Below are 18,246 nucleotides of genomic sequence, written 5' to 3'. Positions count from 1 at the left end.
CTTGGCTGTGAGCTACGGCCCTTCGGTCCCCCGCGCGCTTTCCGGCCGTGGCGCTGAGAGGACCGGAACGAGCGCGGACAGGGGCCCGCCCCCTTCCCCGAGATGCCCCCCAAGAAACCGCCGCCTGCGGCGGGGCCCAATAAGAAGGCGGACCAGAAAAAGAAGGAGAAGATCATCGAGGTGAGGGGGGGGCAGCGGCGGCGGGACGAGCCGGGGTGGCCAGGCTCTCTGAGCTGCTTCGCAGTCGCGACGGGGCGTGGGGAGCGGAGCCGCAGCTCAGGGAGGCCATAACCATCTCTCTCACCTCACGTCTCTGGTGTGTCCCCGCGTCGCTTCCGTATTGTGTCCGGCCCCTTTCCAGCCGGTCCACCGCACCCGTCGTCCGTCCCTGCTCCTCGGCCCCGATCCAGCCCCCATCTCCCTTCTGCTTCCCCCTCTGCCGCCTCCAGCTCCTGTCCTTCCCCTCGCCCTTCCCGGGATGAGGCGTCTCGGGCCCTTTCTTGATCCCACGTCCTCTGGGGGAGCCTTAAACCAACAACCTTAGATTGCCTTAGAAGCGCAGCTGATCTCCCCCTTTCCTCTCCTGCCCCCGGGGAAATGGCACTGGGCGGCCACTTCGGGTGAAACAACTTTATGAAAATGTTTTTAAATCAACAGGTTTAAAAACAAAAGTGTAGATGCCGCCACCAGGTATGGAGGCGCCTCTGAAGGGACTCCGTCGCCCTTCCTCTCCCAAGGCACCAGCCGCATCTGTTAACGCATTGCTTGCTTGTCCATGGCCCTTTAACTGCTCTTTTGATTGGATTCCGTAAATAGACATGGGTCGGTTATTTTCAGCCTGAAGATGGGTTGGTCAAAGTTTTTATTCTGACCCATTACAGTACAGGTGTTAGAAAGCTTGCAGGGCTCAGCTCTTTCAGATAATATGTCTGCAATGCCAGTCAAATCAAATCACTCTGTATGTGGATCTCAGTGCATAGCATGCCTATGGTCTCCTGTGTCAGGGCCTAATGTCAGCTGATGTCATACCAACTGGGTAAATACTTATTTAGCAAATCTAGGCTAAATAAATTAAAGATTATCAGGTAGTAATATTTTGTGCTCTGTTGGTCCTTTAACAGTGTGTGTCATTCATAAAACTATTCTGGACTGTTATGAGATGTCAGTGTTTATAATATTTAATAAAACTTGTAACATTATACAGACTTATTTGTTGTTGGGATTCCTTGTGAGTGAATATCTTCTGAAATGCTGAAAATATGACTTTTCGGGTGGGGGGGGGACGAAAGAGCATAAATAGAAAATTAAATATCTAAGCAAACTGAGTGGAGATCAGTCAGGTACGTTAGATTTGGGACTTAGATACTTTAACAATTTTCCTTTTAAATATAATGCTACAAACTACTCTCAAACAATTGTTCTTTTTTATTACACTCCTTAAACTGCTTTAGATTTGCTGAATTAGTTGATTGCTGAATTAGTAATGTTTTGGCTAAACTCAGTTATAGGAGAGGTCTAGTCCACAAAGACTCTTATTTTGTAGTTGAAAAAACAGATAAGTTATCTTTGACATTTCAAATGAGATCACAAACATGATAGTACATGTAAATTAATGGTGTATTTAAGGGACATTCATTATATAAAATGAGGCAATAATGCCATATGTGAATCAGTCTTCTTTTTTCATAACTTAGGGCATGTTTCCACTACAAAATTAAATGTACGTAAGTTAAGTCAACATCCATACTATGTTCCTACTGTCAGCTGTGTGGGTCCTCACCAGGAGCACTTCCACCAACTTAATTCTCTGGGGCATTGAGGGGCACTGACAACTGGAGCCCCCCCACCGCAGGGCTGACAGCTGGAGCCCTACTACTGGGAAGCCCCAGCTGTCAGGCCCATGTGGGGCTGACAGCCAATAGACGATGTAAGTAACACAATGTCTACGCTGCAAGAGTGCTTGGGTAGTCACGTTATGCCAATGGGAGAGAACATAATAGCTACCACTGCTCATTGAGCTGGTTTTATGTTGGCGGGAGAGCATCTCCCGCTGACATAGCACTGTGCACAGAATGCTCAGGCTGTGTTTTGTTTTTTTACAGCCTGAGTGACAAAAGTTTTGCGCTATAAGGGCTAGTGTAGTCATGGCCTAAGTTGGTGTAGTGGGTGATTTACATCGATGGGAGTGACATTTTAGTGTAGACGCTTACAGAGTTAGGACAACATAAGCTGCTTTACGTCAACCTAACTTTCTAGTGTAGACCAGGCCTTATATTTGTTGTATTTAAAAGCTATACATTCATTGCAAAGCAACAAATTTGTTAAAACTATACACTGAAAACTCACTAATCCATTATTATTATTGATGGTTTAGTATGTAAAACTTCGTGAGCTTGACTACTGGAATTTTTTTTTGATGTTTTCAATAAAAAGTAACCCGTTTCTAATTTATTTAATTTTTGGTTATTTTGCTAGGTGTTTTTCGCTATTAACATTTCCCAAATTGAGTTAACCAAGATGTTATCATTTGGGTAACTTTTTTTTTATTCAGTGACTAGCAATAAAATATTTTTCTGATTCTAATAAATAGAATTAAATTCAAGGCAAAGATAGGCTTTAGAGGTTGCAGTCACAGAAAAATGCCGCAGATAGGAGTGTAAAGGGAGTTGTCAGGTTTTGTATAGAATTTGAACGGAACTGAGATAGAAAATCTGCCTTCCATAAACAAACTGGAAATGTGGGGAGAATAATTGCTTCAGAGGAGTGTGAGCACACACTTTTTGCCATGGAATGGGGGATACTCAGCAACTTTTTGGATTGAACACAGAAAGCAGGTGCCTTTTCTTCAACAGATGCTGTTACAGTATGAAACACTATTTTAATAGTATCTTACATTGGTCACATAGGGAAGATGGATGGGGAGAGGAACTACAGCAATGGAAAAGAAGACTGTTAAAAGAATGCAGGACAAAAAAGAATTATATGGATATTTTGCTGTTCTACAAAATCTTGGGGCACAAATATTCAGATAAATTGAAGACATTATGACTTAATTTGGAGGACCCTTTGTTTCAGCACCTCTGAGAGAAGCAAGTGACAAACACACCTGGCCATAACAGAAAGCAGCAGCAAGGGGGAAATGCTTTTGTCTGGACACCCTAGGACAACTGTTGCGCTTACAAAAATGCCATTCCATGGCATTCATGAAAAAAAATAAGCAGAACCTCCAAGTTCGTTTTAAGGTCATATATGTAGTTTCTGTCTTTTCCATAACTTAGTGCATTTAAATGAAAAGCCTTTTTTGCTGCCCAGAACTTGAAACTGGTGTTCCCAGAAAGTATTGTGTTTTAAGTACCGCTGTAGTCTATTTTCTGTTGTATCATTCTCAATAGAATAGATCAGTGTTCCTCAATCTTGTGAACACTGTGGGCCACATATGCAGCTCTCTATATGTTATGGGCTGCCTCCACACTATATATATATATAAAACACATGGATGGCCCTGAGGATGGCCCTGAGGATGTCACATGGGCCGCGGCTGTGTGCTGATTGGGCCGCAAGTGTCTCTTGGGTTGAGAACCACTGGAATAGACAACATCTTTCTTTATTTTGTGTTACACGTTGAACTTGGGAATAATATTGTCCCACAAGTCAAAGTTAAAGGTGTGTGTAATGCAGGGTAACCTCTTTTTTAAAATAAAAAACCCTATAGATTTTACAGATTTGTAAAGTTGATTCTAGTTACTACAGAAATCTCCAAAGGGAAAATAAAGGAATATGAGTTGTTTTGGAGCTGATTCTCAAAATGACTTGCAACTTACATGGTAAACTGAACCTGACAGATGGAATGTAAGATTTTATTCTGTTAATTTTACTATTGCTACATCATGTTATTGGTTCAGTCATTCAGAACTGCCTGTTGGGTTTGAGATACATTATCGAGATAGATTATTTAATTTACCAAATCCTGTTGAGGTATCTTTATTTTATCGTTTTGGTTTTTTTAATTCTTTTAATGCTGTCTCCATGCAGGTCTTCTATATTTAAATATCGACTTTTACCTCATTATTGATGTTATGACCAGATTACATAATTTAAAAACTAAATAACACGTATTGAACTGGAAGTTACAGCCATAGGGCTTTTTAATTTGTTTTAATTAAATTTTTAAATACTCTTCTTGCTCTTTCTTGACTAACAAAGAATTAACTGTGATTTCTGAATGTTGTACGCTACCTTTGAGAATAACATGGCTTGTTTGAACTGGAAAAAAATCTATTTTAATTTAAGAGCTAGTGTTTAATTTGATTTGAGACCTTCAATCTTTGCCCAATGCAAGACTAAATATTGCCCATTCTGTTCCTCAGATCAAAGTAGCTTTGGGGAATCAAGGGTGGGAATGGTATTGATAAGTTGAAAGGAACAGCAATTTTTTGTTTTAACTTTAATTGAACTTTTCATAAAACTATCCAGTAGATGAAGCATCACTTATACAGATCTCTTCTAATTTAGGACAAAACATTTGGTTTAAAGAATAAGAAAGGAGCAAAACAGCAGAAGTTTATCAAGGCTGTGACTCATCAAGTTAAATTTGGTCAACAAAATCCAAGACAGGTAAGCACTTAATCTGTAATTATCTTTTATCAATCATAATGTCTCATATAGACTTGTAATGAGATGTTGTTGAGATAAGTTTTATTATTTAACTAATGTATTTTTGCTAGCACAATTTTAATTTATTCAGTTGATTTAAATTTATTTTAAAAATTATAGCCATTTAATTGTCAGACACTAATTCTCTCTGTCATTATTGTTCAGTTAATGTTTATCTAGTTCAGGGGTCGGCAACCTGCAGCATGCGAGCTGATTTTTTCCAGGCCCCCAGCTGGCAAGGGCTGAACCGCTCAGCCCACTTCCAGTTTGGGGTTCTGGCTGCCAGCCCTTGCCAGCTGGGGTCCTGGCTCTGGTCCCGCTCAGCTCGCTGCCAGCCTGGGTGAACAGAACCCCTGGTCAGCAGCAGGCTGAGCGGGGCCGGTGGCCAGTACCCTGGCTGGCAGGAGCCAGCGGACAGAACCTCAGACCGGCAGCGGGCTGAGCTTCTTAGCCCTCCTGCCAGCCTAGGGTACTGGTAGCCAGCCCAGGGGTCTGCTCCTGGCCTGGTCCCAGCACTCTGCAGCCCTAATAAAAAATTACACTACAATTAGCTTAAAAACTTGAAAACTTAAAAACTTTGTATATTACAGTAATCGTTAAAACATGTATAATGTTAATAAATACATAGATTTGATGAAACAAAGTAATTGTACTTATGTACCTGTGCATAATTTGTGTTTTCAATCATTTACCTTCTAAAAAAATCTTGAATGTCTCGCACCCCCAGAAAGGGCATCTCGCACCCCAAAGGGGTGCATGCACATCCTAGGTTAAGAACCACTGCACTAAAATGATAAGATCTGCATTTTAATTTAATTTTAAATGAAGCGTCTTAAACATTTTAAAACCTTGTTTACTTTACATTCAACAAGGGTTTAGTTATATAATATAGACTTATAGAGAGAGAACTTCTAAAAACGTTAAAATGTATTACAGGCATGCAAAACCTTAAATTAGAGTGGATAAATGAAGACTCGGCACACCATTTCTGAAAGGTTGCCGACCCCGATCTAGTTAAAGGATAACATAGTTCCAAACCTAGAAAAAAAATTAATATACATTTTTTTTTATAAAACTTTTCAACTAGTGAAGATGTTTCCATATTTAAAAAGCTTTCCAGTAGTAACAGGATTAGCAAACATTCCTATGGAGTGCTTTCAATCCAAACATTGTATTATTGCGCTAGTGTGTGAAAACCTGAAGGTAAATAACTACCACCTAATTATAAACAAAAGTGAAACTAAGTGGTGCTCTTTTCCCTCCATTCCATCCGAACAGCTGAAGCATCAGAGGTGGCTAGGCAGTGGAGGTTAAGTAGCAAATGTGTGGCAGTAATAGTGGATCACAAATTGAATATGAGGCAACAGTGTGGTACAATTATGAAGAAGGCTAATATCATTCTGGATGTAATAATAGGAGTGTTTTAAGTAAGGCACGGAATGTAATTGTCCCACTCTACTTACTGCAGATGAGTGACTCCCCCACCTGAAGCTTTTGTGTCCAATTGGGAGAGTCACACTTTGAGAAATGTAGATCAGAGGAGAGCAACAAAAATGATAAAAGGTTTTAAAAATCTGACCTATGAGGAAGAGGCGCTTTTTTTTTGTTTTTTTTTTTTTAAATACCTGGATATATTTAGTCTTGAGAAAAAAAGACCTGATAAGACTTCAGGTAAGTTAAGGATTGTTATAAAGAGGATACTGATCAACTGTTCTCAGTGTCCACTGAAGGTGGGACAAGAAGTATCGGGCTTAATCTCCAGCAGGGGAGATTTAGGTTAGCTATTAGCAAAAACTTTCTAACTCTAAGGATTGTTAAGCACTGGAATAGGCTTCCAAGGGAGGTATTTGGAGGTTTTTAAGAACAGGTTGGACAAACATCTGCTAGGTATGGTTCTGCCTCAGGAGAATGGTCCTGACCTCTCGAGGTCCCTTCCAGCCAGACATTTCTGTGATTTTAGGCCGCTGCTGGAGATGGGACACAGCATGGGAAGGTACACTACTATGTAATGGTACTGAGAATTCTTTTCTCGGGTGTCTGGGTGTGTCTTACTCACAGGATCAGGGTCTAGCTGATTGCCTTATGTGGGGTCAGACAGGAATTTTTCCCAGGTCAAACTGTCAGACACCTTGGGTCTTTTGTCTTCCTCTGCAGCGTGAGGCACAGGTCGCTAGCTAGGATAATCTGTAGAGCCCTGTGAAATTCTTTTTTGGTTCATGTCAGTTTCACAGCTGCCCAGGGCTGAACAGCAATTGTAAAACTGACCAGACTCCTGTTGATTTCACTCAGTTGCTGCTTTTTCACAAAGCTGTGCCCAATACAGAAGAATTCCCTCAACAAAAAATGGAAACTGGGTAAGGTATATCCTTGTATGTCTTACGAACTTGCGAGGTACATCACTGTATTAGGATTAGATGTTGAAACTTTTCTCCCCAAACAGCCAGGAAACTTAGAAGTCTGGAAAGAGAACTTTCAACATCTAATCCTAATACAGTGCTGTACCTCCTAAGGCCATACCTCTGTGAATAACCCTCAAGAGTCAAGGACAGGCATGTCTTGAGGTACAAATGGAAGTGCTGTCGAGCTAAGAAACAACTTCAGCTCTAATCCTAGAGGTGTAACAAAGGTACTCTAATAAGTGTGTAATTTCAAAGAGTAAATCATTTAACATATTGGTTTTTATTATAGTTGACAAATGTGGAGGTGCCATTTCATCCATCAGATGCAAAGTAGGATTGAAGTAGCTTTTCTACATTGAATGTCATTAGAAATCAAAATTGTAAAGATAATTTGGCATCTTTCTTAGGCTGACTGTTAGCCTAGGATCAATTCACCTTTATAACTGTTTTGAAAGTTAGCTATCTCATGCATCATTTAGGGAAGAGGGGAACCTGGTTTTAATTCTGCATTGCATCAAGTTATGCCTCTGCCTGGAAGTATTATTATAATGGTAGCATCCGGGCTGCGGAGCCTGAATGGCAATATACTGGAAAAAAAGAGAATGACTCTTTCAAATGGGTGTTTGCCATTGACTTCAGTTCTGACTGGACCATTGTACACTATCATAATATAAATATTTATTACTGCTAATAATAATGGGAGCATAATTCTATCCTTAAATAGTTAGGTATAAAGTCCTATTAATAACTTTGGGAGTAGAGTCAAAACTAATTAATTGTACATGCTATTTTCCCATGTCTTTGTTCTTCTGCACAGGTCCAGGTATTGGGGTATAAGTCTTTTTTCCTACCAGCTTAAGTAACAGTGACTTATGATGAGGGGACTTGATTTTTAAACTACTAGAAGGGAGAGACAGGTTCACAACGTCTCCCTTGTAGTCATAGACATAGTTTTCCCTTTCTTCTTTATTCATTATCTCTTCTTCACACACAATTCAAATGAAACTAAGCTTTCCTGCCATATACACCATCAGTTATTAACAGAACCTTGTAATGCTGAAGAACTGCACATAATAAAATAAAAAATTGGCTAGATGATGTAATGAATAAGACTTTCAAAGCCAGACTCTTTGGCTGGCTGCTGCTGATGCACATAAAAGGAAAGAATAAAACATATATTTTAGGGTTTTAATAGTCTAGTCTCTACCTTTGTGGATCCTCGCCATGAGTAACTGGGCTGAGTGTTGGCACTGGGTCTTTAATTGAATTATTCCTCTACTGTGATAGCTTGTATTTGCTAGAGTCTTGCTAGAAGATGGCTGTCCTGTGCCAGCAATGACACTTATTTCCTGATTTCCTATTCCATAAATATGGAACAAAAATAGAAAAGGGTCCTTCAATCATATTAGTATATCTTAGCCCTAGTAAAGTGTTAGCTATTACTTTCTTTCCTCTCTTCGGTTTGAAATGTATTTTAGCTCTTCCTAACATTTGCTAGATAGTGCACCCTGGCCAATAATACAAGGAAATATTAGGAAAAGAATAATGCTGACACCTCCTAAATCAGTGACTGTCGTTCTATATGACATATAATTAATATTGCATGCTATGTTATCTTTGAAGCTGTAGGGAACAGATTGTGAGTAATGTCATGGTTCTAAATATCCTTTACTTCAAATTTGGGATTATTATAGGCTGCTCAAGCTGAAGGTGACAAGAAATTAAAGAAAGATGATAAGAAGAAAGAATTACAGGAACTAAATGAACTCTTCAAACCTGTAGTTGCTGCCCAGAAAATTAGTAAAGGTAAATTAAGAGTAATGTAACATTTTAGTTTGTAGATAATTATATTGGTATTTTATGTAGTTCACATTAAAAAAGTATTTAAAATGTCAGTTTTCCTATTTATAAGCAAACAGTTCTAACTTTTTTATGTTAATAACTCCATTCTGTGAACAAATAAAATGACCTTTTAATGCCAACCATTGTGAGGTCATAATGTCATTCATCTGAGTACAGAAATCTGCACTGATTTCAATGGAGATTTCTTCATTAACATTGGCAGTCTGATTCTGTGCTGCATCCAGTTTTTACTAGGTACAGTAGAGTCAGGATAGAAGGCTGTTAGAGCCAGTTGCAATTCCTCAATTCTCTCTGCCCTGGAGATTGCTAGAGTGTAGTGCCCTCACTCTAGCACTGTCTTTCCCTAAAACTGTCCCTGTGCCAGAGGCAGCAGTGAACTGGTTCTACAGGCTCCATGCCAGTTGTGAGCCTTGCATATAGTTTTCGTTCTCTGTGTGCTGCCCCTTAGTGTTCAGTGATGTCTCTTTCTTTGTAAAAGTATAACAGTTTGATTATGTAGCTATCAGCAGAGCTTGTATAGTGTAGACTAGCCCTTAGGTGTCAGATCAGATCATTGGCCAAATCAAACTGTTTTTGCCTGACACCTACCCTAACCATAAACATCACTGCCTCGTTAAGACTAAATCCTAGTAGTTTCATTGCTATAGTAATACGTCCCGTAGCAGTGGTTCAGTGCCTGTGAAAATGATTGACATTTCCATTAACTATGTTGCACTGGAGCTAGATGGTTGCCACTGAAAATATCATGCCTTATGAATCAATATAGGAATTAAGTACAAGAAACTTGATTAACCCAGTTGATAGCTTTTAAGTGAATTTGATTTTTGAATTAGTACCTATTGTAGTAAGCTAAGAGTAGGTCACATGTGTTACTTCAGCCACGCATTGGGGCCAGATTTTCTTAAATATCAAAATGCCTTTAAATTTGGACATTTAAAACAAACCTAACAACAAAGTAGATATGAAGCATACAGTACATGAAAGACATCAGCTTGGTAGTGGTATTGAAGTAGACTGAGAGACGTCAGTGATGGTAATTGTACTGTGAATAACTTCCAGTTTTTTTTAATTAACTTTGAATTTCCATGCTCTACTGTTTGGTGTTTAAAAACTGAAATGTTGCGTTAATGCTTTTTGAAAAAAATTAGTAAATAATTTAAAATGCGACTTAAAATGTTTTGCCTGGAAAGAGTACTAAGATACTAAATTTCATATGACACAGGTGCAGATCCCAAATCAGTAGTTTGTGCTTTCTTCAAGCAAGGACAGTGCACCAAAGGAGATAAGTGCAAGTTTTCTCATGATTTGACATTGGAGAGAAAGTGTGAAAAACGAAGTGTTTACATTGATGCAAGAGATGAAGATCTTGAAAAAGGTATATTCCTTCTGGAAGATAACTGCCAACATATTTTTCTGGTGCCAAAGTTGTAATGATAAGTTCATAAGCACTTTGGGGCAGGAATAGTCTTCTTGTTCTGTTTGTACAATGCCTAGCACAATCAGGTTGTGGCCTATGGCTGGGACTTCTGGGTGGTTGGTAATACAAATAGTATTGAACTGATTTAAAAAAGAAAAATCACTCAACTTCATATCTGCAAGAGAATTTTTTCTAGTCCATATTTTGATGGATTAGTATAATAAAGACAGTGTGCTCCAGGGCAGCAGTCCTTAAACTCTGGTGGTGTGGGGTATTTACAATATAGAGGTGGCAAGTCGTATAGAATTGGCTCCTTTTAGTTCCAATTGCTTCTAAAGATAGCCAGGCTTTAGAAAAAGCAAATGAACTGCAACTTATTATGGTTTTTGCACATATGCTATTAGCCATAGCATAATGTGTATGAACAGTATTTTAAATTCAGGTTGCTTGGGAAGCTTCTGTCTGTGGCTTCATTTCCCATCAGCCCTGATCAGTTGAGAATAGAATGCTGTTTGGCTTTGCACTTTTGCTCAACATGCGTTAGAGAGCTACACTAAGACGGGTCAATTTTCTTTTCTGATTGTCATGCACTAACACAATGTTGTATGCCATTCCTGCTTGGTAATGTTTTAACCTTTTGACACACTGAAGTGGTGCACCAGGACCACACTTATGACTTCATTGTTCTTATTAGTGTTCCAACCCTTCACAGCTTCTTTTCTTTAATGGCTGCTTTTTGTGTATCACCGAAGATGATAAAGAACTTCTTGCCTTGACTTATATCTGTCAGCCTGTCTTCTCCTGCTCATGTGTTTGTTAGAACTACTTTTCCCCCACCTCCTTGCTGGGCACCATCCCACCCACTGTTCCATGTTTCCTTCCCTTTTCCCCCCCAATCCACTCATCTCAGATTCGATCTTTTTTTTTTTGGGGGGGGGGGGGGAATGACAGGGGGACATGACTTTATGTGGCAGAAGAGGTGTAAATTCTTTAAAATGCTCTCAAAGAATTTTTGATTTAAATAAAAGCATGTGAGGCTTTGAAAATCCTCTTTATTAAATCATAATTAAGAACCTTAACTTGACAGTATTGCTTTTCCATTACTGCAGTTAAACTGCAGAATCCAAAGCAGTTTGATTGTGAGGTTTGGCATTTTAGTTATAGTTTGAGATGTAAGTGAAACCAACTTTTTTACTATTTATATCTAGATACAATGGATAATTGGGATGAGAAAAAGCTGGAAGAGGTGGTGAACAAGAAGCATGGTGAGGCGGAAAAGAAAAAACCCAAAACTCAAATAGTATGTCCTTTTCTTTAATTGAGTAACAGTAGTTATTAGCTATCATTAGAGAGAATTAAATTTGGAAAGGTATTGGATTTTTCTACTAGAATATCTTGAAATCTTTATTTGACTATTATAAAGACTTTTTGAGGATAAAGGGTGACTTGCATTATTCTATCATCTTGCCATATTTCTGAAATAAGCAAGGCTCTTTTATAATTATAAATATATAGTTGTGTGTACATCTTTGGGTATGAGAAGCATCTTTTTCTAAGATAAAAATGATTTCATAAACAGTATGAAGAGTAATCCTGGTATGTTATTGGATGTAATTTGATTACCCATTTTCAAGATAGTTACATATGCCAATAGGATTACTTATGTGATTGATTCTCTTGCACATCTTACCTTTTTGATTGTGAACCTAAGATGCTAATAGATTTATAGATGGGAACGAAGAAATATTGTAACCATGAGTGCCCTATCAGTGCATACAGTTTAATCTTTTCTGTAATGCTAAATCTAAAAAAAAATCACTAATTAGAAGGGATTTTCTAGTCCTTAGGGCTCCAAAACTATGGGATATTTTAAATTGAGACCTTAATTTGTATTTAACTAGCATCAGTTTAAATCTTTAATATTTTATACCTTTGTGTTTTTCACTCTTAAACTAAAAATACAGGAAAACGGTAGTTGTAACTAAATATTACTCATGACACAGTTGGAAGTGAAATGTGAAAGAACCGCTTGGGATCTATAGTAAAATTAAAAATTGCTTGTTAAAGTTGCCACATTCACAGCTCTGGCAACTGAAGTGCTCTATGTACAGATGAGTGTAGACTGCAGCAAGAATGCATGCTGTCCCTTCAGTGTGCTTCAAAACTTGACCTGGAAAGGAGAACTTCCAAGGTTGAAAGGGTAGTGAAGTACAGTCTCCATTCTTATTACAATCTTGATGCATCCATTTGAGACTGTCAAAAACATACAAAATCATAACCTCTTTTTAAATTTGGATACCTCTCAGTGAAGAACAGGACATAGACCTGACCAACTTGCATTACACAGAGACACTGGATTTATACCACTAGACAATCAATCACCATTCCTTTGAGCCATCTGTTTCCCCAAATTTGGAAAACCTTAACAGAAAAAGCTGATGAAAACTTTAAATGTAGTTTTTTATTTAAATAAGTTAATCAGTTGTACTCTTTTGTCCATTGTTCTTTAGTCAAAATACATTCAAAAGTATTTCTTCTTGGGACTTCTGTTTGAATGGTAGCTCAGAAATGTAATATGACAAGCGGTGAATTACTGACCATTGCTGTAATACTGTTCCTGAGTTAATGTGACAAACTCACTTTACCAGTGTATGTAGCTGGGGCGGAGAAGATAGGATTCAGGGGTAATAACCACTGTTTTTTAATACAGGTCTGCAAGTATTTTCTTGATGCTATTGAAAACAACAAATATGGCTGGTTTTGGGTTTGTCCTGGAGGAGGAGACAACTGTATGTACCGCCATGCTCTCCCTCCTGGCTTTATACTAAAAAAAGACAAAAAGAAGGAGGAAAAGGAAGATGAAGTTTCTTTAGAAGATCTAATAGAAAGAGAGGTAAGGTAATAGCTAACTCAGTCATTCAAGCCTGAATATTACATGGTTTAATTATTTTTTTAACAAAGTACTCTGAAAAGAGGTACATGTTCAAAATACTCTTCTAGCAACAGAGTAAATTGGTACTCACTGATGTTTGTATCCATTTGGGTGTTACAGTGAAATATACTTAGACTTGATTATTTTCAAAGAATCACGTTCTTTTGAAACTGTTAATTTCTCCAGGTTATTCACCAGATAAGAATGCAAAATAAAGTTTAGCTGAATATTTACCTCTAGAGGGCAGCAATGTTTTAGGTCAGAATTTTGACTTGTAGTACTGAAATGCAGCTTCTCCGAATAGTAGGCACTATTGAAGACTGGGTTTCTGTGTGTGTGGTTTTTTTGTTTTAATGTGGCATACAAAATCAGGGAGTTGAAAAGATTGAAACCAGAAGAAAAATCAAATGGCGTTTGTGGTTATTGTTTAAAAGGAACCTGGGAATTTTATTAATAACATCTTTTCAAAAGCCAAGACAAGTGTTGCCATTGAAATTGACACCCTTAGTTCATACCATTTATATTTTAAGGATGCATATAACCATCATTTCTTAAATATTGCCTGGTTACATATAATAGTAGAATAGATTTGGATGTAGCCTATTTAGACTTTTCTTTGATGAGTCAAACAATGTCAAATTTGAATGCATGAATGCATGTTTATTAATAGTAAGTAAGTCAAAAGAAAAATCTCATTAAGTATCTCTAATGTACAGAAAAATCTTAAGAGGGACTGATTTTAAGAGACAGTTTCTTAATTTGTGAAGAAAAACTTGCCCTAGTGTATTGTAGATAATTGTGTTCACAAAGATTGATTAAAGCTTATATCTTTATTGTACAGCGTGCTGCCTTAGGACCAAACATTACCAAAATCACCCTAGAGTCTTTTCTTGCATGGAAGAAAAGAAAAAGACAAGAAAAGATTGACAAGGCTGAACAAGATATGGAACGGAGGAAAGCCGATTTTAAAGCTGGCAAAGCACTGGTGGTATGTTCTTCACTCAGATACACTGCTATCTCGATATAATGCCACCCGATATAACACAAATTTGGCTATAACACGGTAAAGCAGTGCTTGGGGGATGGGGCTGCGCACTCTGGTGGATCAAAGCAAGTTCAGTATAACAACAGTTTCACCTATAACACAGTATGATTTTTGGGCTCCCAAGGACAGCGTTATATTGAGGTAGAGGTGTACTACTGCTTGTAAGAGGAAAGAGTGAAATACACTCTATAATGAGGTAGCTGGCCTGAAATTAAGCTGTGTGTATTTTCTTTTATTCTCTTAATTGCAGTACAGATAATATTTATGTTGTTTGAACATGTCTTACTTGCTTCCCCATGGATAGATCAGTGGACGTGAAGTATTTGAGTTCCGGCCCGAGTTGGTTGATGCCGATGATGAAGAAGCAGATGACACTAATTATATTCAAGGATCAAGTGAAGATGAGGTAAAGAAGCAAGTATTAACTCTTTTTAACTACCTCATATTGCTGGTTACCGTTTACAATTTAGAGACTAACTTTTTGGGTTTGAAAGGCTTCCATAAAAAAAAAGTAATTATGATTAAATTTGAGAAGCTTGGCTACTACTTAAATAGTAGATGCCCCTTTTAGTTTGCTGTTACTTATATTGAACAAAATAAAACCTGCAGTAAGAAAAGTTGATGTCAAATGTAAAATTAACAAATCAGTTGCAGGAAAACAATGATTAATGCAAAAAAAAAAACACTTTTGTTTTTCAGGTTGAAGATCTTGTGAAGATAAATGATGTAGACTTGAACCTGTATATCCCAAAGGATGTAGATGAGACTGGTATTACCGTGGCTAGTCTTGAGCGATTCAGCGCATACGCTTCAGTGGAAAAAGATGGTAAGTTCACTGTTTAGGCATAACTAAGTTAACAGATACAGTACATTGAAGTAATGTTAAAGGTCTTTCCAGTACCCAAATAGAGAGAGGCTCTGAAGAAACGTTTGATAGATTTGTATAGTGCTTATTGCCGTAGTATCTTAATGCTGCTTCACATATAGTTATTCTGTATTTTCAGAACACAGTATTTTCTAGTATAGGGGAAAGGAATTGCTGTAGGCAGATTTATTTTTTTCATGAAATAAATGCCCTGTGCTTTGTGACCTCTAGTTATTATTTACAGTCATTTCTACTACAGTATTTGTTTAACTTTTAAATCACTTCAAAATTACATCTTGAAAATGGGAAAGGAAACACCTTTCTTTACACTTTCCTGTTTTAGAAAATAAGTGAATGAATGACGACTCCAAAATCTGTACATTTACCTTAAACTTGTTAGCTAACTTTTTAAGGCAAGTACTTCTTCTTACTATATATTTGTACAGCAGCTACCATATAAAAGCCTGATCCTGATTGGATCTTTCTGGACATATAATACAGCATTGAATAATAGTAATAACTAGGGCTGTCAAGCAATTAAAATTAATCGTGATTAATCGCTCTGTTAAACAATAATAGAATACCATTTATTTTTTGCAAGGTATTTACTTGCAAAGATATGCTAAACATTCATATGCCCCTTCATGCTTCAGCCACCATTCCAGAGGACATGCTTCCATGCTGATGACACTCATTTAAAAAAAAAGTGCGTTAATTAAATTTGTGACCGAACTCCTGGGGGGACAATTGTATGTATCCTGCTCTGTTTTACCTGCATTCTGCCATATATTTCATGATATAGCAGTCTCAGATGATGTCCCAGCACATATTGTTCATTTTTAAAAACATTGTCACTGCAGATTTGACAAAACACAGAGAAAGTACCAATGTGAGATTTCTAAAGATAGCTACAGCACTCGTCCCAAGGTTTAAGAATCTGAAGTGCCTTCCAAAATCTGAGAGGGACGAGGTGTGGAGCATGTTTTCAGAATTCTTAAAAGAGCAGCACTCCAATGTGGAAACTACAGAACCCGAACCACCAAAAACAAATTTCTGCTGGTGGCATCTGACTCAGATAATGAAAATCAACATGCATCAGTCCACATTGCTTTGGATTGTTGTTGAGCAGAACCAGTCATCAGCATGGACGCATGTCCCCTGGAATGGTGGTTGACGCATGAAGGGATACATGAAACTTTAGCACATCTGACTTGTAAATATCTTGCAGCGCCGGCTACAACAGTGCCATGAGAACACCTGTTCTTGCTTTCAGGTGACATTGTAAACAGGGCTTTGGAGCTGTGCTCTGGCTCCACTCCAGCTCCAGGCACAAACCTGCAGGCCCACTGCTCTGCGCTCCAGCTCCGGGCTCCACTCCAAAGCCCTGATTGTAAACAAGAAGTGGGCAGCATTATCTCCTGGAAATGTAAACAAACTTTTTTATCTGAGCGATTTGCTGAACAAGAAGTAGGACTGAGTGGACTTGCAGGCTCTGAAATTTTACATTGTTTTATTTTTGAGTACAGGTTTTTTTGTACATAATTCTACATTAGTAAGTTGAACTTTCATGATAAAGAGATTGCACTACAGTACTTGTATTAGGTGAATTGAAAAATACTATTTACTTTTATCACTTTTTACAATGCAAATATTTGAAATAAAAATATATGCTTTGATTTCAATTACAACACAGAATACACTATATATGAAAATGTAGAAAAACGTCCAAAATAGTTAATAAATTTCAATTGGTATTCTGTTGTTTAACAGTGCAATTTAAAACTGCAAATTAATCATGTGAGTTAACTGTGATTAATCAGCAGCCCTAGTAATAACTTAATAGTATGAACCAGTTGGTGAGGACAGGAGTTGTAATAATCTTTTGCATTTATGCACATCTGTGTTCACTTTTAACTGTTAAAAATGCGGTCCTGCAAGCGCACACGTAGTCCTATTGAGTTAGTGGGATGAATTGTATTAGTAAGTGCTGCATATGTAAGTCTTAGTTGAATATGGCCGTATGGCAGTATTTTTGCATCAAAACATAGGTGTGTATATTCTTCAAGCATGGAGCCTAGTTGGTGGTGGTGGGGGGTGTGTGTGTGTGTGTGTGTGTGTGTGTGAGAGAGAGAGAGAGAGAGAGAGAGAAAGAGAGAGACTGTAAGAATTGGTAACATTAGTAGACATTGTAAGAATTGTTTTTATTTTCAGATAACAAATTAAGTGAAGCTTCAGGAGGCGGGATAGAGAATGGGGAGCAAAGTGATTTAGAAGAAAACGAGGCAGAAGGAGAGCAGGAAAATGGAGTAATAGATGCAGTTCCTGTTGATGAAAATCTTTTTACTGGAGAGGACTTGGATGAACTAGAAGAAGAATTAAACACTCTTGATTTAGAAGAATGAACAAACAAATCAAATAAGAAAATTGAAGTCTACCTTACAAAGTGAAAACTGACTACATCATTTTTTCATCTAGAATTCTTAAACAGGATGTTTATGATTCCCCCAACTGATTCTGGAGGGCACATCAAAAACCAGAAGTACTTTCCTTCAGTTTCCTTTACTCGACTCTTGACTACACCTCATAGTAAGATATTCAGAGTAGTTAATAATTGAATTGAGAGCTGTCATTGCAGAAAATGAGGTGTAATTTTCAACTAAAAGTAGGAAGCATAACTGAGTTAAGTGGATTTATTACGACCAGGTGCAGTATACAGTCAACAGTGAACAGCCTTTTCACCAGAACTGCATTTTTTAATAAGTAATTTTGAGTTGATTTAGAAACTGCCTAAAATATTTGAGCAATGTACTCTAAATGAAGCTGATACAGATTCAGATGTTCGTGCTCCAGTAGGTATTGATATGCTTTACTTCTTCAGCTGGATGCTAAAGATGCGGATTCATGAATTGATACAGCATCAGCTATGGTGCCCTCTGTTTAAAATGTTTTAAACTTTCCCTCCACCTTTTGCCAACAAGGTTGTAAATAAAGACTGTCAACTTTAAAATCATTATGTTGACTTTTCTTTACATCAGTGTGTGACAAATTGTAAATAAAATATATTTTGTATGA

At 37.8% G+C, this 18,246-nt stretch overlaps 1 protein-coding gene across 1 annotated transcript; it reads left to right on the top strand.

Moving 5' to 3' along the window:
- The first annotated feature begins 15 nt into the window (after positions 1–15).
- ZC3H15 (zinc finger CCCH-type containing 15) lies at positions 16–18,246 on the top strand. Its single transcript, XM_050916426.1, has 10 exons — positions 16–180; positions 4,513–4,614; positions 8,747–8,858; positions 10,138–10,290; positions 11,541–11,632; positions 13,043–13,225; positions 14,106–14,252; positions 14,614–14,715; positions 15,009–15,135; positions 17,386–18,246. The coding sequence occupies exons 1-10, from the start codon at positions 103–105 to the stop codon at positions 17,574–17,576; spliced, it is 1,287 nt and encodes a 428-aa protein (XP_050772383.1). The 5' UTR covers positions 16–102; the 3' UTR covers positions 17,577–18,246.

The sequence above is a fragment of the Gopherus flavomarginatus genome, chromosome 10 (genome assembly GCF_025201925.1).
Source record: "Gopherus flavomarginatus isolate rGopFla2 chromosome 10, rGopFla2.mat.asm, whole genome shotgun sequence".
Classification (NCBI taxonomy): Eukaryota; Metazoa; Chordata; order Testudines; family Testudinidae; genus Gopherus; species Gopherus flavomarginatus.
The sequence above is the reverse complement of the archived record's forward strand: the minus strand, read 5'-3'. Positions and strand labels throughout refer to the sequence as shown.